Genomic DNA, 26,967 nt, shown 5'->3' with positions numbered 1-26,967 from the left:
AAAATCTCCTTTTCTCTATTGGCTCCATTGGGGGACACAGACCGTGGGACGTACCAAAGCCGTCCCTTGAGTGGGCAGATAAGCAGTCAGGCAGACAGCCAATCCACTGCCGCCTGCAACACTTTACGACCCAGACTAGCATCAGCCGATGCAAAAGGACGGGAGGACAATGTCCTCATTGAGATGAAAGGCAGAGACCACCTTAGGCAAAAAGGAAGGATCTTGCCGGAAAACAACCTTGTCCTGGTGGATCACCAGAAACGGGGCACGGCAGGAAAGAGCTGCCAATTCAGACACCCTCTGGATGGAGGTGATAGCAACAAGAAACGCCACTTTCCAAGAAAGGAGGCGGAGAGACACCTCTCTAAGGGGCTCAAAGGGTGCACCCTGGAGGGCACTCAGAACCAAATTCAAGTCCCAAGGGGGAGAGGGTGACCAATAAGGAGGAACAGCGTGCGCCACTCCTTGAAGGAAGGTCAGGACATGAGAATTAGAAGCCAGGGGCCACTGGAAAAGAACAGCAAGGGCCGAAACCTGACCTTTAAGTGAACTGAGAGACAAACCCAGTTCCAACCCCGACTGTAAAAAGGAGAGAGGACGGGGAACCGAGAAGGTTACCGGGGAGAAGTCCTGAGCTTCACACCAACGAAAATGAGACCGACCAAGTACGGTGGTAAATTCTTGCGGAGGAGAGCTTACGAGCCCTGAGCATGGTGTGAATGACTTAAGAAGAGAACTGGCGGGCCCTCAAAACCGCGGTCTCAACCGCCACGCCGTCAAATGCAGCGACTGTAAATTGGGGTGGCAAAGAGGACCCTGAGAGAGCAGGTCTGGACGGAGCGGAAGGCGCAGTGGAGAGTCATCCAGGACTATGTCGGCGTACCACGACCTTCGGGGCCAAACTGGAGCTACCAGAATGGAGGGGACGTCCTCTGCTTTGAGCTTCCTCAGCACCCTGGGAAGGGGAGGGAACAGATAGGGCAGGGCAAACCCCGCCCAAGGAATCACTAGGGCGTCCACGGCCAGAGCCTGAGGGTCCCGGGACTTGAACACAAAAGGAAGGATCTTCCGATTGTGCCGGGACGCGAAGAGATCCACGTCCGGAATGCCCCAGAGGTCGCAGAGCGGTCGAAGACCTCTTGATGTAGAGACCACTCGCCGGGGTCGGGTGAGGACCGACTGAGGAAGTTCGCTTCCCAGTTCAGCACTCCCGGAATGTGAATCGACGAAATGGCCGGAACCTTGCTTTCCGCCCAGGTGAGAATCTTGGTCACCTCGGCCATGGCTGCGGAGCTGCGAGTGCCGCCCTGTCGATTTATGTCTGACTGAACGCGGACAGGACGGGACTGAAGACGGGACTCCCAATGAAGAAGACAAAGAAGAATCGCCCGTAATTCCAATATGTTTATCGGAAGAAGGGTCTCCCGGGGAGACCAGAGTCCCTGAACCGTCCAATCCCTGAACAGGCCGCCCCAGCCCGACAGGCTGGCATCCGTTGTAACAACCTGCCAGTGAAGGGGAAGAAATGACCGCCCTTGGAGAAGAAGGGGGAGCGGAGCCACCAGAGCAGAGACTGACGGACCCTGCGAGGGAGAACAATCTGACGATCGAGGGACAGAGGAGACATGTTCCATCGAGAGAGAATCACCAGTTGAAGGGGGCGGTAATGAAACTGGGCAAAGGGTACGGCCTCCATAGTTGCCACCATCCGACCCAGGACTTCCATACAAGTGCGGATGGGGACTGAGAACTGGGCCCAAAGAGAGTGGACCCCTGACCGAAGCGCCAGACGTTTGTCCGGCGGGAGACAAATTCGGGCAGAGGCCGTGTCGAATCGAAGTCCCAGGAAGGTTAGAGACTGGGTGGGACGGAGGACTGACTTGTCCCGGTTGACCATCCACCTGAAGCGATCCAGAGTGTGGAGAGTGACATCCAGATTCTGGGCTCTGGTTGGATCCTTGATGAGAAGGTCGTCCAGATAGGGTATCACCGAGATTCCCCTCGACCGTAACATGCCCATCACTGGCGCAAGGAAGACCCGAGGAGCCGTGGCTAGACCAAAGGGGAGGGCTACGAATTGAAAGTGCCCCTCCGGAACCGCAAAGCGGAGGTACCGATGATGGCCTGGAAATATTGGCACATGGAGGTAGGCATCCTTGATGTCCACCGATGAAAGGAACTCCCCTTGTTCCAGGGACGCCACCACCGAACGGAGAGATTCCATTCGGAAGTGGCGGATAAGAAGAAGACGGTTGAGACGCTTGAGGTCTAGGATTGGTCGCACAGAACCGTCCTTCTTGGGGACCACAAACAGATTTGAATAGAAACCCCGAAACCGTTCCCCTGGAGGAACGGAAACAATAACCCCCTGGAGAAGCAGAGATTGGAGAGACGCTCGAAATTGTTTCGCCAGAGGAGGAGACCGGGGGGCCCGGGATCGAAAAAAGCAATCCCTCGGTAGGGAGGCGAATTCGATTTGGTAACCGTTGGACACCACGTCCCTGCCCCAAGAGTCCTGAATGTGTGAGGTCCAGATGTCTCGAAAAAGCAAGAGACAACCTCCCACCGGAGAAGAAACCGCGGGTGGGGGCCTCACTTCATGCAGAAGTGGGTTTGCAGTTGCCTGATTTGGGCACAAAATGGCCGGACCGGTTGGAGTCCGACTTCCAAGACGGGCGCGCCCGGAACGAGGGAGCCTTCTTGTCCAGCGAGGGCGCCTGCCCGGACCCTTTGCTGGAGCCAGAGGTCCGAAAGGAAAAGGACTTCCTTTGGGAAGTAGGGCGAGCCTTATTTTGAGGTAACAAGGAACTCTTACCTCCAGTTGCCTCAGAGATAATCTCATCAAGGCGTTTGCCAAAAAGATGGCCACCCGTAAAGGGAAGCTCAGTGAGAGACCTTTTGGAAGCGGCATCCGCATTCCAAGCTTTAAGCCACATAGAGCGGCGGACTGCCGCTAGGTGACCCACAGCATAGGCAGAACAACGGGCTGATTGCATGGAAGCTGCGCACAGGACGTCCCCAGCTTTAGAGCATTGGAGAGCCAGAGCAGATAGATCCCGCTAAGATATCCTGATGGAGCTTTTGGCACCACTCCGACAGAGCCTTGGAAACCCATGTCGAGGCGAAGATGGGAAGAAGAGAAGAGCCAGCTGCTTCAGAGGCAAACTTCGCTAAGGATTCTACCTTTTTGTCCGTGGGATCCTTGAGGGCAGCGGCATCTGCCAGAGGCAGTGTAGTCGCCTTAGAGATCCGGGAGATAGGTGGATCCACTGAGGGAGGGGAAACCACCTTAGTGACAAAGTCCTTGTCAAATGGATAACATTTTTGAATGGTCTTGATTCCCGGGAACCTCTTGACTGGATGTTTACATGCAGAACCTTTGAGGTGCTGGCTTAGCACGATGAAAGGATACTCCTGGATTGACATCCGAAGATCCTGGGTCCTCCAAGTGAAAGGTGTCTCTTATGGCTGTCACCAATGAGTTCACCGTTGCAATTGAGTCCGAGCGGTCCTCTGAGTCAGATGCCGGCTCGGAAGCCTCGTCCACCAGTAGAATGTGAATGAGTAGAGGCAGTCCTGGAGGGGGGGCGACCCTGACCGGGTACGCAGCTCTGGCGGCGACTCTGAGAACGTCCTCTGGAGGAGTGACGTTTGTGCCGAGATGACAGGGGGGGGCGGGACGCACGAGGGGAACGCTCACGTCTATCTGAAGACTCAATGGAAGAGTCAGACGAGGCACCCCTAGGATGCTTGTGAGAGCGTGAAGTATGTGGAAGACCCCTTCAAGGCGGACACCACTTTCCGGGAGGCCTCAGCCACCGAACGGGAGACTTGGGTCAAGTCAGCCATATACTGGGTCAGGGAAGAAACCCATGCTGGTGGAGCGGCTGAACCCACCGATAACGAAAGGGCATCAGGGGGCACCAGGGGGTCTGGGGAGCAGTAGAGGAGGCAGGGCAAGTGGGCTCGGTAGAGCCAGGCATTTTGGTACTACAGTGCTTACAGACAAAATAAGTCACTGACGTTCCAGGTTTCTGTTTAGAGGGAGGAACAGACATTATGTAGAGACATTATGAGAAAAAAAGACGGGAACTTTCTCACCCTAGTCTGTGTGCCCTTTCAGCTGCAGTGAGGAGAACGGCTCCGTGCAGCTAGTGAGAGAAACAGGCCAGCCAATAGTAGAGGGGGGCGTGCCTGCAGCAGAGGCACTAACTAATTGGCCCCCTTCTGGCTGAAAATCGCGCCCACGGCGCTGATTGGAGGCTATTTCGCGCCTCAGAAGAGCTCAGACAGCCCTGTGGGCAGAGCTAAAAACAGGCCGAGAAGGAGCTGTAATGGCGCCCGCTCTTTGTCCCGAGCGCACATGTCAGTCGCATATGCGCTCGGGGGAACAGAGCGGGCGGCTAATACGCCGGCAGAGACTGCCGGAGAAAGCGAATGTAAGCCGGCGCTGAGAGTGCCCGGCCCGTAACAGCGCCGCGGCTGTCAGCCGTATATAAGGCGCTGCCGGCGAAAGCGAAAGTAAGCCGGCGCTGAGAGCGACCGGCCCGTACCAGCACCGTGGCTGTCAGCCGCGTATAAGGCGCTGTTCACAGTAACACACACACATAGTGCAAAAAATAAGGTACATGCCCCCTCAGATGCCACTGCTCCCCCAGAATAAAGTGCAGAATAAAAGTCCATCCCCAGTAAGCCAGCCTCATAACCTGAAAAGGTGGGCCAAAAACAGGGGGTCTCCAGCAGTTGCAAGTCTGCACCTGAGGAGAAAGAGGGAAAGTACTTACCTCAGTCAGAAGAACTTACCTAATGGAGTCTTCAGTGAAGTCTTCAGTCAGCTTTAGTTACCTGCATCACGCCTGGCTGCTATGCGCGAGCGAGGCAAACAAGCAAATAGGGGCACCCGGACCCATGAGGTACCAACCCAGGCGCTGACCGTTGGCGAGGGGGGGGTGAACAGCGCATATACGCAATGTCTGTGCCCCCTTACTCACAATGGGGAAACAGGGAATCGGAGTCCCTGAGTCCCCAACTGAAAACAGAAAAGAAAAGGAATAAAAAACTAACACGTCCCTATACTAGGAAAACAAAAAATCAGAAGACCTGGTCTGGAGAATTCCAGACCATGTCCACCTCCTTCAGACACTAAGCTTAAACTGATTAGCTCAGAGCCTGAAGGCGGGTATATCCTGCTGGGAGGAGCCGACTTTTTTTTATTACCATAGTGTCACACCTCCTAGAGACAGCAGCATACACCCACGGTCTGTGTCCCCCAATGGAGCCGATAGAGAAATTGGGGTTATCTAATAGAAAGAATAAAAATTATGAACATTTTCCTCTATGTCGATTCTTTTAGTCTGAGTATTACCAGTTTTATAATATAACAGAACAAGAAGAAATCATCTTTCATCCGGTTTAAAGGGGAAAAAAAGGTAACAGCTTTGATATCAATGCTAAAGTGATAGAATATTATAACATAAACTAGAACTTTGAACACAAGTAGCACTGTAATTCTATAAAGACAAGCTCTGAGCTTCTTTAGTGATGCCAAATGCTGTCATAAGGGAAGAGGAGGGAACCTGACAGTTTAGTAGATCAATGATTTCAAACCAGCAGCTACTATTACAATAAAGTCTTGTTTCAAAGAACAGAAAAAAGCAATTAGACCATTCACAAATACGCTTATATTCATCAGAAATTCCTGAGATATATACATATATATATATTTTTTTAAATCTATATATTGCCGCACTATACGGTTAACCTTACTGCGGCTGCTGAAGAAGACATGCATGGCTAGATGCAACTGCAACCCAATAACAGGTTATTGTCTGTGATTTTCAGAAACTGGATCCCTGCTGCTCACCTTATTGACCTGCTGGCTTCAATTTAAAGGGGTTATGCAGTAACAGAAAAACTGCTAATTTCTTTCAAAAACCACTCCGTCTATCTCCAGTTTGGGTGTGGTTCTGCAGCTTAGTTCCATTGAAGTAAATGGAGCCAAGTTGTAATACCACACCCAACCTGGAGACAGATGTGGAGCTGTTTATGAAAGAAATTAGCTCTGTTTTTCTATTCCTGGATAACCTCTTTAACTACTTCCGGACCAGGCTTCCTCACCCTGCCTTTCTGACCAGACATATTTTCAGATTTTTTTCGAAAAATGCAGATATAAATCTATAAAGAATCTTCTCGCTTGGTTATTCAAGTAACCTTTGTGCTGTTTTTTTCTCTCATACACAAGGCTTTATTTTTATGTCATTTTTATCTTAGTAAATGTAAAAATAATTAATAAAATTAAAGAAAAATAAGGGTCTGCTTTAATCTTTTTTTTTTATTTAATTTTTTTTATTATTATTAATAACACAAAAGTGATGCTAAAATAATGTTTTATATTGCTTCCTTTTCTCCCATTACAGTCATTAGTATATACTGGTGCAGGGATAGGAGCATATTTACTTTTTTTTTTTTTTTTTTTTTTTTTTTTTACTTTTTCATATAAGTACAATTATTTAACATTTAGTTTCCCCCTCTAAGGTCCTAAAAGATGGGGGGGACATTTTCTCACTAAACCTGACAAGGCACAGAGTGGCACCAGAGTCTGCACTGTATAGAGACATTAACATTGTATAAAATTGAGAACAGGTGTGGTCTAGGAATCATGACATGTTATACCCTCATCTGCCTATTATATATGGATAATGGCTCTTCTAATAGATTATGTTGTATTCAACACACATTTATTCAAATAATGACTCTTTTCTCTGCATCTCCCATGTATTCCATAAAACAGGCTGTATATATATCTATATACTAGCTGAGTACCAGGCGTTGCCCGGTTTTTCCTTCCTCATCCTTGTTGGGGAGGAAAATCAAGCTGACTTCATATGACTTCATATCCTGACCTCCTATCCCGTCCTCCTATCCCGTCCTCATATCTCGACCTCCTATTCCATCCTCATATCCTGACCTCCTATCCCGTCCTCCTATCTTGACCTCATATCCTGTTCTCGTATCCGGACCTCCTCTCTTTGTAAGAGTGGATGTGGCTTGCAAGCCGGATTGACACATTCACCAGGAAATGCAGAGCGGAGCTTGTGGAGTAAGGTACTGGAAGTCCCATATACTCACATGGGACCTGAAACAAAAACCCATCTTTTATGTAAGGGTGTAAGGGTATTATTGAATTATCTCCAGCCGTACGGAAGTTATGTGGGAACATACATTTCCCACTGATGTGCATGGGACTTTAAACAAAAACCCCAACCCTCACAAATGGGGGTAGTTAACCCCTTCCCGACCTATGACATACCTGTACGTCATGGGTGGCAAGGTGTTCCCGACCCATGACATACAGGTACGTCATGGATATTACTGCCGCTACTCGCGGCATCCCGCAGCGCCCGGAAAGATGGTGGCTATCACTGATAGCCAGCCATCTTACCGTGCGACCACGGGGGGTTTCATCCCCCACCCCCCCCAGCGATCGCTGCTATCAGCTGGTCAAATCTGACTAGCTGATAGCAGCGTTTCGCTATGAAAATACTTAGCAGCGCGGTGTGTGAGTCCGGATCACGGGGATCGGGACTCACACACCGCTCTGCTAAGTGTCCCTGACCCGTCCCCCGGCGTCACTTACCCGTCGGAGCGGTGTCCCGAGCGGTCCCGGCGTCCTCCATGCGGTCCCGGCGTCCTCCGTGCGGTCCCGGCTGCGCTGCGTCCCGGCGGTGAGTTTCCGGCAGCAGTGCAGCATCTTCATTGGCAGCAGTGAGATCGCCGTAAAGCGATCTCACCGCTGCCTCTGGGAGTTTCAAAACTGCAACTCCCAGCATGTCCAGACACAGCCTTTGGCTTTCTGGGCATGCTGGGAGTTGTAGTTTTGCAACATCTGGAGGTCCACAGTTTGGAGACCACTGTATAATGGTCTCCAATCTGTGCTCTTCCAGATGTTGCAAAACTACAAATCTCAGCATGCTCAGTCTGTCCAGGCATGCTGGGAGTTGTAGTTCTCTAACATCTGGAAGAGCACAGATTGGAGACCATTATACAGTGGTCTCCAAACTGTGGACCTCCAGATGTTGCAAAACTACAACTCCCAGCATGCCCAGACTGCCCAGGCATGCTGGAAGTTGTAGTTCAGCAACATCTGATCCTTCAGATATTGCCGAACTACAACTTCCAGCATGCCTTGGCAGTCTGGGCATGCTGGGAGTTGTAGTTTTGCAACATCTGGAGGCACACTAGTTGGGAAACATTGTCCGTTTCCTACCTCAGTGCCTCCAGCTGTTGCAATTGTTGCAAAACTATAACTCCCAGCATGCACTGACAGACCATGCATGCTGGGAGTTGTAGTTTTGCAACAGCTGGAGGCACACTGGTTTGGAAACACTAAGTTTGGTTGCAAAACACTTGAAAGTTTATTACTTAACTTAGTGTTTCCAAACCAGTGTTCCTCCAGCTGTTGCAAAACTACAACTCCCAGCATGCACGGACAGCCAAAGGGCATGCTCGGAGTTTGCAACAGCTGGATGTTTGCCCCCTCCCCCCAATGTGAATGTACAGGGTACACTCACATGGGCGGAGGTTTACAGTGAGTGCCGCAAGTTTGAGATGGCGCAAATTTTGCGCTGCAGCTCAAACTTCCAGCGGCAAACTTGCTGTGAACCTCTGCCCATGTGACTGTACCCTAAAAACACTACACTACACTAACACTAACCTAAAATAAAAAGTAAAAAACACTACATATACACATACCCCTACACAGCCCCCCTCCCCCCAAAAAATGAAAAACGTCTGGTACGCTACTGTTTCCAAAACGGAGCCTCCAGCTGTTGCAAAATAATAACTCCCAGTATTGCCGGACAGCCATTGACTGTCCAGGCATGCTGGGAGTTTTGCAACAGCTGGAGGCACCCTGTTTGGGAATCACTGGCGTAGAATACCCCTATGTCCACCCCTATGCAAATCCCTAATTCAGGCCTCAAATGCGCATGGCGCTCTCTCACTTTGGAGCCCTGTCGTATTTCAGGGCAACAGTTTAGGGCCACATATGGGGTATCGCCGTACTCGGGAGAAATTGCCTTACAAATTTTGGGGGGCTTTTTCTTCTTTAACCCCTTATGAAAAGGTGAAGTTGGGGTCTACACCAGCATGTTAGTGTAAAAAAATAATTTTTTTACACTGACATGCTGGTGTTGCCCTATACTTTTCATTTTCACAAGAGATAAAAGGGAAAAAAGACCCTCTAAATTTGTAACGCAATTTCTCCTGAGTACGGAGATACCCCATATGTGGGCGCAAAGTGCTCTGGGGGCGCACAACAAGGCCCAGAAGGGAGAGTGCACCATGTACATTTGAGGCGATTTGCACAGGGGTGGCTGATTGTTACAGCAGTTCTGACAAACACAAAACAATAAATATCCATATGTGACCCCATTTTGGAAACTACACCCCTCACGGAATGTAATAAGGGGTGCAGTGAGCATTTACACCCCACTGGTGTATGACAGATTTTTGGAACAGTGGTCTGTGAAAATGAAAAATAAAATTTTTGATTTGTACAGTCCACCGTTTCAAATATCTGTCAAACGCCAGTGGGGTGTAAATGCTCACTGCACCCCTTATTACATTCCATGAGGGGTATAGTTTCCAAAATGGGGTCACATGTGGGGGGGTCCACTGTTCTGGCACCATAGGGGCTTCCTAAATGGGACATGCCCCCCAAAAACCCTTTCAGAAAAACTCACTCTCCAAAATCCCATTGTCGCTCCTTCCCTTCTGAGCCCTCTACTGCGCCCACCGAACATTTTACATACGCATATGAGGTATTTCCTTACTCGAGAGAAATTGGGTTACAAATTTTAGGGTGATTTCTCTCCTTTTACCCCTTGTAAAAATTAAAAAATTGGGTCTACAAGAAAATGCGAGTGTAAAAAATGAAGATTTAGAATTTTCTCCTTCACTTTGCTGCTATTCCTGTGAAACACCTAAAGGGTTAAAACACTTACTGAATGTCATTTTGAATACTTTGGGGGGTGCAGTTTTTATAATGGGGTCATTTATGGGGTATTTCTAATATGAAGATCCTTAAAATCCACTTCCAACCTGAACTGGGCCCTGAAAAATTAAGATTTTGAAAATCTTGAGAAAAATTGGAAAATTGCTGCGGAACTTTGAAGCCCTCTGGTGTCTTCCAAAAGTAAAAACTTGTCAATTTTTTAATGCAAACACAAAGTAGACATATTGTATATGTGAATCAATATGTAATTTATTTGGAATATCCATTTTCCTTTCAAGCAGAGACTTTCAAAGTTAGAAAAATGCTAAATTTTCAAAATTTTCATGAAATTTTTAGATTTTTTACCAAGAAAGGATACAAATATCAGTGAAATTTTACCGATAAAATAAAGTAGAATATGTCACGAAAAAACAATCTCGGAATCAGAATGATAAGTAAAAGCATTCCAAAGTTATTAATGTTTAAAGTGACAGTGGTCAGATTTTCAAAAAATGCCCAGGTCATGAAGGTGAAAATGGGCTGGGTCATGAAGGGGTTAAAGGGGAATTCCAGGCCAAAACTTTTTTTTATATATATCAACTGGCTCGGGAAAGTTAAACAGATTTGTAAATTACTTCTATTAAAAAATCTTAATCCTTCCAATAGTTATTAGCTTCTGAAGTTGAGTTGTTTTCTGTCTAACTGCTCTCTGATGACTCACGTCCCGGGAGCTGTGCAGTTCCTATGGGGATATTCTCCCATCATGCACAGCTCCCGGGACGTGACATCATCATTGAGCAGTTAGACAGAAAACTTCAGAAGTTAATAACTATTGGAAGGATTAAGATTTTTTAATAGAATTAATTTACAAATCTGTTTAACTTTCCGGAGCCAGTTGATATATATAAAAAAAGGTTTTGCCTGGAATACCCCTTTAAGGGTTAAATGAACTATCCTATATTTTAAGTGGACATATAAGTAACATGTGACCAAGTATTATCGAAATATCTCCAGCCGTTTGGAAGTTATCCAGTAACATATATTTCTCATAGACTTGCAAGACTTTAAACAAAAACCCCACCCCTGGCAAATAGGGGTGAGTAAGGGCTAAATTACCTATCCTATGTTTGTTGTTGACATATAAGTAACATATGTGCCAAGTTTCATGTTAAAGGACAACTGTAGTGGTCAAAAATCCCTGCCCAAATGTTCCCCAAACAAAAGTTATACAATTCAGTCAATTAGTCCTATTTACCTATATGCAGCCGTTTCTGAGATATTAGAGTTGCCAGCATAGCCCAGTAGTCCTGCGTCCGTCCCCTATTCATTACATTGCAGCCGCCATCTTGGGGACGGAGATCTCTTCCTCCCAGCAGTGTTTGTGCTCCCCCTAGCCTCCGTCAGGTCCTCCCTGCTTATGCATATGCATGAGCGGGTGCTTTCTGAGGCAGCCATAGGCTCATCCTCAGAAACGCCCCTATCTGTAAGATTGAAGCAGGGGGAGAATGAGGACGTCCACAGCTCCTCCCCCCTCCCCTGCTCTGTCTACATAGGACCTCACTTATCACGGGGAGGATTCAAGTCTTCATGGGGGAAACACAGAGCAAACCACAGAGCAGGGAGGGGAGGACGTGTGTGTGAAGGAGACATATTACACTGCACGGGCTGGTGGTGTATAGACTACAGGGAATAAATATCATACTGGGGGGGGGGGGGGGGGGACTACTGAATGACACATGCTGGGAGTTGTAGTCCCTGTTATGTGTGTGTGTATGCCAGTGTTTCCCAACCAGGGAATGCTGGGAGTAGTAGTTTTGCAACATCTGGAGGCACCCTGGTTGGGAAACACTGGTGTATGAACTACAACTCCCAGGAGACTACAGAGATACAATAGAGGTGTTTGTGAACTACAACTCCCAGGAGACTACAGAGATACAATAGAGGTGTTGGTGAACTACAACCCCCAGGAAACTACAGAGATACAAGAGGTGTTGGTGACATACAACTCCCAGGAGACTACAGAGATACAATAGAGGTGTTGGTGAACTACAACTCCCAGGAGACTACAGAGATACAATAGAGGTGTTGGTGACATACAACTCCCAGGAGACTACAGAGATACAATAGAGGTGTTGGTGAACTACAACTCCCAGCCAGGAGACTACAGAGATACAATACAGGTGTTGGTGAACTACAACTCCCAGCCAGGAGACTACAGAGATACAATATAGGTGTTGATGAACTACAACTCCCAGGAGACTACAGAGATACAATAGAGGTGTTGGTGAACTACAACTCCCAGCCAGGAGACTACAGAGATACAATATAGGTGTTGATGAACTACAACCCCCAGGAGACTACAGAGATACAATATAGGTGTTGGTGAACTACAACTCCCAGGAGACTACAGAGATACAATATAGGTGTTGGTGAACTACAACCCCCCAGCCAGGAGACTACAGAGATACAATATAGGTGTTGATGAACTACAACCCCCAGGAGACTACAGAGATACAATATAGGTGTTGGTGAACTACAACACCCAGGAGACTACAGAGATACAATAGAGGTGTTGGTGAACTACAACTCCCAGGAGACTCCTGATACAATAGAGGTGTTGGTGAACTACAACACCCAGGAGACTACAGAGGTACAATAGAGGTGTTGGTGAACTACAACTCCCAGGAGACTACAGAGATACAATAGAGGTGTTGGTGAACTACAACTCCTTTATACACTCAAACAGCAGAAAGCTGACACGGCATGCTTGGAAGTATAGTCTTACAACAGCTGGAGTCACCTCTGCAACTCCAAGCATGCACATACAGCAGAAAGCTGACAGGGCATGCTGGGATTTGTAGTCTTGCAACAGCTGGAGGCACCACTGGAATTCCCAGCATGCCCGAACAGCATATAAAATAACTGGGCATGCTTGGAGTTGTAGTTGTGAAAAAGATGGAGGGACCAATATCAGGACAGTTTTATAGACAAACAATTATGGTTTTTTTTTACCATTTTTACTTTCACTCTCCACTCTCCAGAGCCCACACTACAGTCAGCACGGAGGCAGCTGCTTCATCACTGGACAGGAGCCAGCATGGGGAGGGGGAGATGAGCAGAAGGGGAGGGTGTATGCATAGGGAAGGGAGATGTGGGCGTTACAATATAATAATTTGCTTGGGGGGATAGAACAGGGGGAGGGCAACAGCTTACAGGAATTAAGCACAAGGCATGATGGGAGATGTAGTTTTATTTTCACTTCTCCTCCGTAATTCGTGTGCTGATAACGGGAGAAAGACTGGGCCAATTTTGATGGGGGAGACATCGTTGGAAAGGTCTTTCAAAGACCTATTAAATGAGGTAAAAAAAAGTTTTTTTGCCCAGCACTGCAGATGTCCTTTAATATCTTCAGCCGTTTGGACGTGATGCTGGAACATACACACACACATAGTTATATATATATATATATATATATATATATATATATAGGCCTACCATATGTACTACATAAAGCTGTAATCGTCACCTATATATGCCGAAGTAAGTTAACAATGTCTTACCTTGCTGTTTCCATAGGCCATGTCCATAGCCTCCAGAGACAATGAGCAAAGTGCATTAATGAGGTGATGGAGAGACACGTCATCCAGGTATCTGCAAAAACAGTTGATTATAAGAAAACCGCATCTGTTTTAATTTTTATATGTATACCTGGCATATTAGTCTCAGCAATATGCCTGGACAGCCAACGTCTGGGAGTTGTAGTTTTGTAACAGATGGAGGTCCACAGTTTGGAGACCACTGTACAAGAATGAACACATTTCCTAACTACCAACCAATCACTTTCAGCATAATCTGAATTAGTATAAAATGCCCCTACAGAAATAAAATGCTTTCTACTCAAACACATGCTCTCTGATACAAAACTGAATGAAGTCACCCATGAGTGTAAAGTGGTAGTGAATATTTTTATATGAATGCCCTTTCAGAAAAGGGGCATTGGGGCTAAATATAATTTACTGGTATAATTTAAGTTCTATTTGTTTTTATCAAAAGTGCAAAAATTGTGACATGTTAGAAATTTACATTGGTAGAGACCAAGGTGCTGAGACTTCCACAGATGGCTAAAACAAACAGGCATTCAGCCTATTCATTTCCACAGGGTGATCGGATTTAGAGAAAGTCTACAAGGATTTTTTTAGTCATCCTTTAAATCACATATCTTGATTTGCGAACTAAAAAAATGGTCTTACTGCGAGCTTTCGAACAGTCGTGAAAGAATTGTGGAGATAACAGGCAGGTCCGTCATAACTGCAGTGGTCAAAACCTAAAAGAACGAAATTCATGTTGTATTAAGATGGAACTTCCATTAACATTATAAATAGATGCAAATATTATAAAGATGATACTTACTGTGCTAGGGCCTTCAACTGCCCTCCCAGGTTTTAATGCACCACCGCTGCTGGGTTTTAAGCCAAGGATCCACACCAAGTGCTAAGTAAAAATAAGGGCGTATATTAATATACAGTCACAAAGAAGAAAAAATATATAGGAAGAAATTCACGGCCATAAATAAATAAAATGTATGTGAATAAATATATCTATACACACACTATATAAAAAAATTGTATTAGGACACAACACTTAAAGCGGTTTTCTAACTATAAGGATTTTCTTAATGCCCCCAAAGTACAAGTGTTCAAGGGATCAGATTCCTTTAAAATGGCAGAGGCGGGGAATCATGGAAGGAGAGTATGGCTATTTGCATCTTTTTACAGCTCCCAGGAGCATTTGAAAATAAAATCTTTCTGCCCAGAAAACCCCTTAAAGGGGTACTCTGCTGCTCAGCGTTTGGAACAAACTGTTCCGAACGCTGGAGCCGGCTCCGGGAGCTCGTGACGTCCCAGCCCTACCCCCTCATGACATCACCCCCCCTCAATGCAAGTCTATGGGAGGGGGCGTGACAGCCGCCACGCCCCCTCCCATAGACTTGCATTGAGGGGGTGGGATGTGATGTCATGAGGGGGGCTGGGCTATGACGGCATGAGCTCCCGGCGCCGGCTCCAGCATTCGGAACAGTTTGCTCTAAACGCTAAGCAGTGGAGTACCCCTTTAAATCATTTAAAAAGTGGGTGGGGCTTAACTGGAAACTGGCAGAGACACTACTGCCTGGAATATTTATTAGAATTTATGCCAGTAACTGCTCATAGCTTGTGTGGATTTCTGAAGCTGCCACATGGGCACCACAGATGTTCCAGATTTACTGCGATGCCAAAACCTCTTGATAAATACAGTACATCTCATACTTACCAGTCTAAATAAATCCTTCCCAAAAATGTTAAAGGGGTAAGTCATATTTAATAATGAAGCATATCCTCTCATGACTAAAGAGCTCCAGATTCAACCACTAATACTGTCCCAGTCCTTATAAAATTCACAGTACTTTCTAAAGTATTGGAGGCAAAATCATACACTAGTAATGGTGTCGTGATTGTTTCAGTACACAAAAAGCAGATCAAATGTTCTATAATAAATGGGCACTATCAGAAAAAAAAAAAGTTTCAATGGGTTTTGGTGTTCAAACCCTGACCTATCACTAGATTGAGCCAGGAGAAGTGTGTGCCAAGAGCGTTCTTTCTTCATCTCTACCACATGACCGACATGGTCCCACACTGCAAGTCTAAAGAACCAACTCAGTCCCATATACAGAGAGTGGGGAGAGAAGCGTTCAGCAGCAGATTGATCTCTTTGCTCATTAAAGTGATTGGATGGGGACTGCACACTCAAGGAAAGATCAAAAGTGTATTTAAGCAATAGGTACACTTTATATCCATTTCTTACGATAGACCCACTTTAATATCTACCATAATAGAAAAAAATTGACAATAATAAATGGTTCATATTACAGTGATATTCAAATATTTCTGGTATTAGAAAATGTTGTTGTAGTGTAAGCTTTGTACACTGCTCAAAAAAACTTAAGGGAACACTTAAACAACACCATGTAATTCCAAGTCAATGACACTTCTGTGAAATCACACTGTCCACTCAGGAAGCAACACTGATTGACAATCAATTACACATGCTGTTGTGCAAATGGAACAGACAACAAGTGGAAATTATAGTCAATTAGCAAGACATCCCCAATAAAGGAGTGGTTCTGCAGGTGGTGACCACAGACCACTTCTCAGTTCCTATGCTTCCTGGCTGATGTTTTGGTCACTTTTTAATGCTGGCGGTGCTTTCACTCTAGTGGAAGCATGAGACGGAGTCTACAAACCACACAAGTGGCTCAGGTAGTGCAGCTCATCCAGGATGGCACATCAATGCGAGCTGTCGCAAGAAGGTTTACTGTGTCTGTCAGCGTAGTGTCCAGAGCATGGAGTTGCTACCAGGAGAAAGGCCAGTACATCAGGAGACGTGGATGTACAACCCAGCAGCAGGACCGCTACCTCAGCCTTTGTGCAAGGAGGAGCAGGAGGAGCACAGGCCACAAATGTGCATGTGTCCGCTTACCTGGTCAGAAACAGACTCCATGAGGGTGGTATGAGGGCCCGACGTCCACAGGTGGGGGTTGTGCTTACAGCCCAACACCGTGCAGGACGTTTGGCATTTGCCAGAGAACACCAAGATTGGCAAATTTGCCACTGGCACCCTGTGCTCTGTCTGGAGACGCCGTGGAGAACATTCTGCTGCCTGCAACATCCTCCAGCATGACCGGTTTGGCGGTGTGTCAGTAATGGTGTGGGGTGGCATTTCTTTGGGGGGCCCTCCATGTGCTTGCCTGAGGTAGCCTGACTGCCATTAGGTACCGAGATGAGTTCCTCAGACCCCTTGTGAGACCATATGCTGATGCGGTTGGCCCTGGGTTCCTCCTAATGCAAGACAATGCTAGACCTCATGTGGCTGGAATGTGTCAGCAGTTCCTGCAAGAGGAAGGCATTGATGCAATGGACTGGGGCCCATTTCCCAGACCTGAATTCGATTGAGCACATCTGGGACATCATGTCTTGCTCCATCCACCATCGCCACGTTGCACCACAGACTGTCCAGGAGTTGGCGGATGCCTTAATCCAGGTCTGGGAGGACATCCCTCAGGAGACCATCTCATCAGGAGCATGCCCAGGCGTTGTAGGGAGGTCATACGGGCACGTGGAGGCCACACACTAAGGAGCCTCATTTTGACTTGTTTTAAGGACATTATATCAAAGTTGGATCAGCCTGTTATGTGGTTTTCCACTTTGATTTTGAGTGTGACTCCATATCCAGACCTCCATGGGTTGATAAATTTGATTTCCATTGATAATTTTTTTGTGATTTTGTTGTCAGCACATTCAACTATGTAAAGACGAAAGTATTTCATACGATTAGTTCATTCATTCATTCATTCATATCAAGGATGTGTTATCTTAGTGTTCCCTTTATTTATTTGAGCAGTGTATCATTATTGTATTTGATAAGCTTCTTTTATTTTAAAAACCATGTCAAGCTGGCTAATACTGTATTATAAGAAAATACCTGAAGAGTTGCAAGCACGAGTTGCCAAGATGTCCCCAGATTCCCACCATGACAATGTGCCAAATTAAGCAGGGTTCGCATACACTGTATATTCTTAGCAGTCAGCTAGAAGAAAAATAAAACAAAATAAAAAAAATAAAAAATGTAACCGTTATGTGCTTTACTCAAAATAAATAAATAAAAGAGCAATTTCATTTGCGGTACCATGACGGTTCCTTGTGGCTGCAGAGCTAGAGGCTGCCCAACGGCTACTACTTGCTGGTGAGAGTCGCTTGATGGGCTGATCATCTGCACACTTTGCCCCTGAATAGAATAAGCTGCAGGGAAACAAAACAAAACAAAAAAAACCAGAAAAGATATGTATAGAAAAAGATAACAATACGCACAAAAAATGAGTCTCAAGAAACACAACAGATAACACAGTTCGCTACAGACACCACTTTTTCATAGACCAGTTTATTTTTTGTAGAAAAGCCCCACGTGTATACTTGTACAAACACCATTATATTTCACCCCTTAACGACGAGTGCCGTAAATGTACGTCCTGGTGAGGTGGTACTTAATGCACCAGGACATACATTTACGTCCTAAGCATAATTGCAAGCATCTGAGCGATGCCCGGATCATGCGCGATCCGGATGTCTGCCATTAAGCCCTCAGATGCCGTGATCAATACAGATCACGGCATCTGCAGCATCGCGTTCACTAAAATGGATGATCGGATTGCCCGCAGCGCTGCTGCGGCGATCCGATCATCCAGCACGGCAGACGGAGGTCCCCTCACCTGGCTCCGCTGTCTTCCCGGCGTCTTCTGCTATGATCTGCCTTCCCGCAGACCAGAGCAGAGGATGACCGATAATACTGATCAGTGCTGTGTCCTATACATAGCACTGAACAGTATTAGCAATCGAGTGATTGCTATAAATAGTCCCCTATGGGGACTATTAAAGTGTAAAAATTTAAAGTAAAAGTAAAAAAAATGTGAAAAACCCCCTCCCCAATAAAAACGTCAATTGTCCCATTTTCCCTATTTCAGCCCCAAAAAGTGTTAAAAAAATATTTTATATACATATTTGGTATCGCCGCGTGCATAAATATCTGAATTATTAAAATAAAATGTTAATGATACCATACGGTGAACGGCGTGAACGTAAAAATTAAAAAATAGTCCAAAATAACATTTTATTCCCAAAAAAATTTATAAAAAATTGATTAAAAGTTCTATATAAGCAAATATGGTATAAATAAAAAGCACAGATCACAAAATTTTATTGTCTGCGTCCTTAAGGCCCAAATGGGCTGCATCCTTAAGGGGTTAAGGGTATACACTCCTGTGAAAGCACTGGCACTTAAATAAAGTGGGCAGCATAAAATAATGCATTCTAGGCTTAGCACAACATGTATTGTTCCCACAGTGTTACTTTACAGCCATCAAATATAAATTTTGGAGTTGAGAAGTATCAGATGGGGTTCAACACTGATAAATGTAAGGTTATGCACATGATCAGGGAAGATCCATGCCAAGATTACTAGATGGGAAAACAATGGGTAAAACAAACACTGTGAATAGGAACTCACTAAAAGAGTTAACCCCCTTAACCCCTCAAAGACGAAGCCCATTTTGACCTTAAGGACCAGACATATTTTCATTTTTGTTTTTTTCCTCCTCTCCTTTTAAAATCCATAACTCTTATTTTTTCACCTACAGACCCATATAGGGGCTTTTTTTTTTTTTTTTTTTTTTTTGCAAGATCAATTTTACTTTGTAATGACCTCTTTCATTTTACCATAAGATGTACCATGAAACCAACAAATTAATATTTGCGGGCAGAAATTTATAAGAAAACAGCAATTTAGCAACTTTTGAGGGGTTTGGTTTTTACACAGTGCACTTTATGGTAAAAAATGATACATTATCTTTATTCTGTAGGTCAATGCCATTAAAACGATACCCAATTTATATTGTTTTTCTATTATTATAATTATAAAAAAATGCAAACATGCATATGCATAAAAATGCAACATTCATATGCATAAACTGTCCTTTTCTGACCCCTATAACTTCTTTATTTTTCCATATACGGGGATGTAGGAGGGCAAATTTTTTGCTCCATGATCTGTAGTTTTTACTTGTACCATTTTTGCTTTGATGTGACTTTGATAGCTTTTAAAAAATTTCTCTGATAAATGATGTGATTAAAAATCAGCATGTTGGGTGTTTGATATTTTTTGCGTTTATGACGTTTACTGTGTTGGATCATGAACATTACATTTTAATAGTTTGGACATCTAAACATGAAGCGATAACAAATATGTTACCTTTTTTTTTTCAAAATGGGAAAATAAGGGTAATTAATTTTTTTTTTTAGGGGAGGGAGTTCTATATATCTTTTTATTTTATTTTTTTACACATCTTAAGTCAGCATAGGGGACTTTGATGTGCAATCATTCGATTGCTTTCACTCTATAATGCTACAATGGGGCAAAAAAGTATTTAGTCAGCCACCAATTGTGCATGTTCTCCCACTTAAAAAGATAAGAGAGGCCTGTAATTTTTATCATAGGTATACTTCACCTATGAGAGACATAATGAGAAAAAAATCCATAAAATCACATTGTCTGATTTTTAAAGAATTTATTTGCAAATTATGGTGGAAAATAAGTATTTGGTCAATAACAAAAATTAATCTCAATATTTTGTTAGACACCCTTTGTTGGCAATGACAGCGGTCAAATGTTTTCTGTAAGTCTTCACAAGGTTTTCACACACTGTTGCTGGTATTTTGGCCCATTCCTACATGCAGATCTCCTCTAGAGCAGTGATATTTTGGGGCTGTCACTGGGCAACACGAACTTTCAACTCCCTCCAAAGGTTTTCTATGGGGTCAAGATCTGAAGACTGGCTAGGCCCCTCTAGGACCTTGAAATGCTTCTTACGAAGCCACTCCTTCATTGCCAGGGCAGTGTATTTGGGATCAATGTCATGCTGAACAACTCCTCTTCGCCACATTTCATCTTCAATGCCCTTGCTGATGGAAGGAGGTTTTCACTAAAAATCTCACAATACATGGCCCCATTCATTCGTTCCTTTACACGGAACAGTCGTCCTGGTCCCTTTGAAGAAAAACAGCCCCAAAGCATGATGTTTCCACCCTCCATGCTTCACAGTAGGTATGGTGTTCTTTGGATGCAACTCAGCATCCTTTCTCCTCCAAACATGATGAGTAGAGTTTTTACCAAAAAGTTCTACTTTGGTTTCATCTGACCATATGACATTCTCCCAATACTCTTCTGGATCATCCAAATGCTCTCTTGCAAACTTCAGATGGGCCCGGACATGTACTGGCTTAAGAAGGGGGACAAGTGGCTCTGGGATTTTTGCTCACCGTTCTTGTGATCCTTTTGACACCACGGGGTGAGATCTTGCATGGAGCCCCAGATCAAGGGAGATTATCAGTGGTCTTGTATGTCTTCCATTTTCTAATAATTGCTCCCACAATTGATTTCTTCACACCAAGCTGCTTGTCTATTGCAGATTCAGTCTTCACAGCCTGGTGCAGGTCTGCAATTTGTTTCTGGTGTGCTTTGACAGCTCTTTGGTCTTGGCCATAGTGGAGTTTGGAGTGTGATTGTTTGAGGTTCCGGACAGGTATCTTTTATACTGATAACAAGTTAAAACAGGTGCCATTAATACAGCTAACGAGTGGAGGACAGACTCTTAAAGAAGTTACAGGTCTGTGAGAGCCAGAAATCTTGCTTGTTTGTAGGTGACCAAATACTTATTTTCCACCATAAATTGGAAATAAATTCTTTAAAAATCAGACAATGGGATTTTATGGATTTTTTTTTCTCATTATGTCTCTCATAGGTGAAGTATACCTATGATAAAAATGACAGGCCTCTCCCATCTTTTTAAGTGGATTTCTTATTAAGTTTCACATCGTTTAGGTATACCTATGATGAAAATTACAGATAGTGAAAGCAGTTGGCTGGCAGCCATTACACAGAGCTGCACTGACTTCTGGGAGTTGTAGTCTGTGCTGCAAACAAGGAAAAATTATTTAGGAGACATCAGGGGCCATAGGAGCTGCAAACACCAAATGGATAACTGCAGAGGACACCAAACAGGTAATGTGGTGGCTTTGGGGAAAGTTTCTTAACTTCCCTTGAGTACCCCTTTAACACACATTGCACTGTACATGTACTGCGATGTGCGTTAAGGCACAGGGCAGCTGCTATGTACATGTCGAAAAGGAGTTAAAAAGGGCCTGAGTGTTTCTCACAGGTGTAACAATGATCTATGTTATAGATATCTGTTTTTTGGAGAAGGGTCAATGATTCAGGCATATATTCTCAGACTATTCAGGAAGAGGAGAAAAGTGGCTTCCACATGTTAAAGGTTTTTGCCTTCCTTCAGATAAACACTGCAGAATAAAATGATTAAAGGAGATGTCCAGCGCAGACTTTTTCTATTCCATCCTGCCCGGGCTGCAAAAAAAGACAAAACAAACTTTCACTTACCTCCATATGTTCCCCCGGAGCTCCGCAACAGCTGATCGGTCGGCCGGGCTGTTTACTTCCTACTTCCTTTAGCCCGGTACGTCACACGGCGCTTAAGCCTATCACCGGCCGAGGTGGGACATCACTGCGGCCGGTGATAGGCTGAAGCGCCGTGTGACGTACCGGGCTAAAGGAAGTAGGAAGTAAACATAGCCCGGCCGACCGATCAGCTGTTGCGGAGCTCCGGGGGAACACATGGAGGTAAGTGAAAGTTTGTTTTGTCTTTTTTTGCCGCCGGGCAGGATGGAATAGAAAAAGTCTGTGCCGGACATCTCCTTTAAATGAACAAATGTCTTACAAGCTATGTTACTTCAAACATAATACATTTATTATTTCAACATATTTTCAAGCAATGGCCATAAATGCCTGCTGCCACTCAGTTCACTCAAAGGGCAAGGGATCTCCGTTCTTATAATCACTGGGCTCCCTGCAGTTGAACGCCAGCTAGTTATCAATTATCTTGTGAGCAGATGATAACTACTGACCAAGACAGGACTCTTATCCTGGAATTATTTAAACTAGACCATAAGTAAAATAGCTTACATTTGTTGGTCAAAGCAGCAGATGAACTGTTCAATACAGTGAGGGCATAGTGTGGCGGTAAGGAGCCTTTACAAATGGCAGTGATGAAGGCATCTCTTGGTGTGACAAGTGCCAGTTTTCCACACAGAGCTGCCATAGTCATTTCAGCCTTCAATATGTTTTCTGTTGCAGTTTCGTCAGTACTGAAAGTGAAAAGACAAATATGCATTATTCTACATTACAACCTTTCTAATAAAGCCATCTTTAAAAAAAAGTTATCTGGCGGGAAGCTTTTTAAACTATGCCCATTCGCGGATCTCGTCCCAGTGCGACTCTCTCATCTTCTTGGACCCAATTCGTACCAGTGCAGTTCAGCAAATCGCTGGATGTGGGGGGGGGGGGGGGGGGGGGGGTCCGCCGGGGCAAGTGATTGGCTGATGGGCAGTGTGATATATTTAGCCCCGACTCCAGGAAGAAGACCACACTGGGACAGAAGCAGCAATAGCGGAGGCACCAGGAAAGCACAAGAGGTGAGTAGTGGTTCGTTTTTTTTATATCTTACAGAATGGACATAGTAAAAATAACCCATTTAAAGCCAAGTAAAGACATGGTATTTTGGTCAGTATTTGGGTTCCACTCCTGGTTTTGACTAATCAAAATACCATGTTTACACCCAGCCTAAAGATAATTTCTTACTATTATAAGTAATATAAATTGATGCAATGAGCAGTAACAAAATTCTCTACATGCAATTTGATGTGGTACTAAAACTTTGTGACCCCAGCAGTCAGTAAAACTACCTCCAACATCTCTAGTCTATTAGGATGGGGAAATAAAATCAAAGGCGTTCATAAACCTGTCAGCTAAATTTGTATGAAAGTGCAGCATATTACAGCTACAGGTTCATACTGCTGCAGCACATCTTGCTATTATATAAACATTCTAGTAGCCAAATACAGTGCAACATTTTTGTGCTAATTTGAATGTAGCTGTAGCGTGCTGCCCATAGTAGCATATTTAGCTGACAGATCTGCTTTAAAATGATTGTTTCCTAATCAGAGTTTTTGATTTGCATGAAAAAAATCTGAATATCCAACTTTAATTTATTTAATCATACCATATAAAATATGAATTCATCAAAAAACTGCAAACTGACACAGGAAATAAAATAATTTAAATGCAAAGCTACTCTTCGTACCTTGCATCCAGGAGCAAGGAGAGGGCTGCAAGAAGTCCACACCAACAGGCATTGATCATCTCTTCCCAGACTGTTCTACCAACTTAAAAGAAATACAATTTTAAGCACTTTTTAAAATTACCTGTTATTTGAAAGAAAATAGCTATGTGCTTTGTGATAGCCCAGCTTCAAACGTCTGGATCTTCTGCGAATTTTCCACAGTGAAAAACCTGTAGCATACCCCATTAAAGTCAATGTAATCTGCTGCGTCTTAAAGAGGTACTCCACTGCTCAGCGTTTGGAACAAACTGTTCCGAACGCTGGAGCTGGCACCGGGAGCTCATGATGTCATAGCCCCGCCCCTCATTATGCCACGCCCCATCTTCTCAATGCAAATCTATGGGAGGGGGTGTGACAGCCACCATGCGCCCTCCCATAGACTTGCATTGAGGGGGCAGGGCATGACGTCATGAGGGGACGGGGCTATGACGTCACAAGTTCCCGGTGCCAGCGTTTGGAACAGCGGAGTACCCCTATAAACCCGCGGTGAGAAACTTGCAGGCGGTCTGGACATGTGAATGTACCCTAAAAAAGCTCTCAATGATAACCTAAATAAAGTATCACCTAGATTTTTATTTTTTTACTAATTAAAATTGGATACTGATAAAGTTGAAGACAAGATAACCTGGTTCTTCCTCGGGTGGATCTGATGCAGCTCTGGCATCTTTCTGTTCAATGGTATGTGACGGAGGCTCCTCTGCTGAAATTTGAGAGTCTGTTTCAGCCTGACCGATCTCTCCTTCAATCATGGTAGTGATGCCTCTCACCAGATCTAGCAAGCAGTGGAATGCAACAGACATAGCATAGCCCTCTGGGATAGTAGGAGGTTCCACTTTGTCTAGCATTTCCAGACTGCAAAAGAGAAGATATAACACAAATCGAATCACTGCCATAAAGCTGCTATCAAACATTCCTGAAAATGCCAAGCTCCCATGGAGAAAAGGAACAAGCATGTTGAAATCCAACATTTAAGATAATTTTGCTCTCAAAGGCAACAATGACTTCTCCCAAAGACATTAAAGTCTAGTTGACAGACATGTATGGCAGGCTTGTAGTTCTACCTAAACATATGTGTCCCATCTGTGTTTGTTTAAATAAAACAGGACTCTATGAAAAGCCTTTATTGTCCTTTAGATTCAGAAATTTTATTGTAACTATCTACTGTTAATAATGCTTCAGTTAAACTCCAATAAGTACTGATATAAACTATTCCCCTGACCCTTTACTAAACAAGTGTGTTATCAATATTAGATCGATGGAGGGGGGCGAAGGGTCGACTCCTAGCACTCCCACCGATTAACTGAAGGTGCCCTTCAAAGTTTACATTGGCTTCAGTGCGATTTGTGCGATATTGTGCAATTGATGTTGCTACATACTGTATGTTGTCCTGTTAATTTGAATGGGCCAATAAGCAGTACCTTGCAACATTGCATTTGCAATGTATGAACCGCATTTAAGCCAAAGTAAACACAAAAGAAGCTGCAGCATTCCTTCGAGGGCCACAACTCCATCAAACAGCTTATCAGTTGGGTGTACAAGGAATCGACCCTTCTAATACTGAAGGGAGAACGACCCCTAAAAATTGGCGGTGATAGGGGAGCGAGAAGGGTAAGTATAGTGTTTTTTTCTACTTAACTGCCCTGAGCACAGTAAGAGAAAAATGTCCCTTTCTATTTCAAATTCACTTACTAAGTTGCTTTAGCACTGCCTTGAACAGAGATGGTCATGATCGGAATCCAGGTGCCTCGGTATTCAAAAGCAGGAAGCACACTTACATTACCAGCTGCTGCTGCCATCCCTGATGTGGCCTGATTTGTGGCAGGGGCACCAGAGCTAGCTCCAACTGCAAATAAAGCAAATGTTTTAACACACTATAAAGTACAGTCATGGCCGTAAATGTTGGCACCACTGAAATTTTTCCAGAAAATGAAGTATTCTTCATAGAAAAGGATTGCAGTAACACATGTTTTGCTATACACATGTTTATTCCCTTTGCATCTATTGGACCTAAGCCAAAAAAGGGAGGAAAAAAAGCAAATTGGACATAATGTCACACCAAACTCCAAAAATGCTCTGGACAAAATTATTGGCACCCTTAACTTAATATTTGGTTGCACACCCTTTGGAAAAAATAACTGAAATCAGTCGCTTCCTATAACCATCAATAAGCTTCTTACACCTCTCAGCCGGAATGTTGGACCACTCTTCCTTTGCAAACTGCTCGCGGTCTCTCTTATTGGAAGGGCGCCTTTTCCCAACAGCAATTTTAAGATCTCTCCACAGGTGTTCAATGGGATTTGGATCTGGACTCATTGCTGGCCACTTCAGAACTCTCCAGCACTTTGTTGCCAACCATTTCTGGGTGCTTTTTGACATACATTTGGGGTCATTGTCCTGATGGAAGACCCAAGATCTCGGACGCAAACCCAGCTTTCTGACACTGGGCTGTACAGTGCGACCCAAAATCCGTTGGTAATCCTCAGATTTCATGATGCCTTGCACACATTCAAGGCACCCAGTGCCAGAAAAACAAACCCAAAACATCATTGAACCTCCACCATATTTCACAGGAGAAGAACAAAGTTAATAATTGCTTAGCGCTTAGAAGAGAAACAAGTCAAACTTGCGCATTACAAAACTACGCACACGTAGATTAACACACACACACACACGTGTCACTAATAATTAATCGATAATGTGGGTGGTAATTTAAGTGAATTCTGAAGTCTTTATAAACCCCTGTAGAATGTTGTAATAAAGGAAGGAAGTATTTCTGTACTGAACTATGTGTCAGTGTGTTATTCACTTCGATGCATGCATCAAATAATAATTGATTTCAGAAGGGAACAGATATCCACTAGGTCCTGAAAGAAAGATCTACTTCATAGGTACTGTGTTCTTTTGTTTGTTGGCCTCATTCCATTTTTGGTAAACAGTAGAATGATGTGCTTCACCAAAAAGCTCTATCTTGGTCTCATCCGTCCACAAGACGTTTTCCCAGAAGGATTTTGGCTTACTCAAGTTCATTATGGCAAAATGTAGTCTTGCTTTTTAGGTCTCTGTGTCAGCAGTGGGGTCCTCCTGGGTCTCCTCCATAGCGTTTCATTTCATTTAAATGTTGACAGATAGTTTGCGCTGA

General features: G+C 44.4%; 1 protein-coding gene across 2 annotated transcripts in view; it reads right to left on the bottom strand.

The window, feature by feature from the left end:
• MON2 (MON2 homolog, regulator of endosome-to-Golgi trafficking) overlaps positions 1–26,967 on the bottom strand; it is a 122,550-nt gene that overhangs the window by 58,478 nt on the left and 37,105 nt on the right. For both annotated transcript variants that reach the window (XM_056574463.1, XM_056574464.1), the window contains exons 11-19: positions 25,518–25,671; positions 24,454–24,680; positions 23,790–23,871; positions 22,613–22,794; positions 17,714–17,826; positions 17,510–17,614; positions 14,405–14,485; positions 14,245–14,318; positions 13,555–13,645 (exon numbers count right to left, since the gene is read on the bottom strand). In XM_056574463.1, the coding sequence (XP_056430438.1) occupies positions 13,555–13,645; positions 14,245–14,318; positions 14,405–14,485; positions 17,510–17,614; positions 17,714–17,826; positions 22,613–22,794; positions 23,790–23,871; positions 24,454–24,680; positions 25,518–25,671 (1,109 nt within the window). The remainder of the gene's footprint in view (positions 1–13,554; positions 13,646–14,244; positions 14,319–14,404; positions 14,486–17,509; positions 17,615–17,713; positions 17,827–22,612; positions 22,795–23,789; positions 23,872–24,453; positions 24,681–25,517; positions 25,672–26,967) is intronic.

This window comes from Hyla sarda, chromosome 4, assembly GCF_029499605.1.
Source record: "Hyla sarda isolate aHylSar1 chromosome 4, aHylSar1.hap1, whole genome shotgun sequence".
Lineage (NCBI taxonomy): Eukaryota > Metazoa > Chordata > Amphibia > Anura > Hylidae > Hyla > Hyla sarda.
Note: the sequence above shows the minus strand (reverse complement) of the source record. Positions and strands in the feature narration are given on the sequence as shown.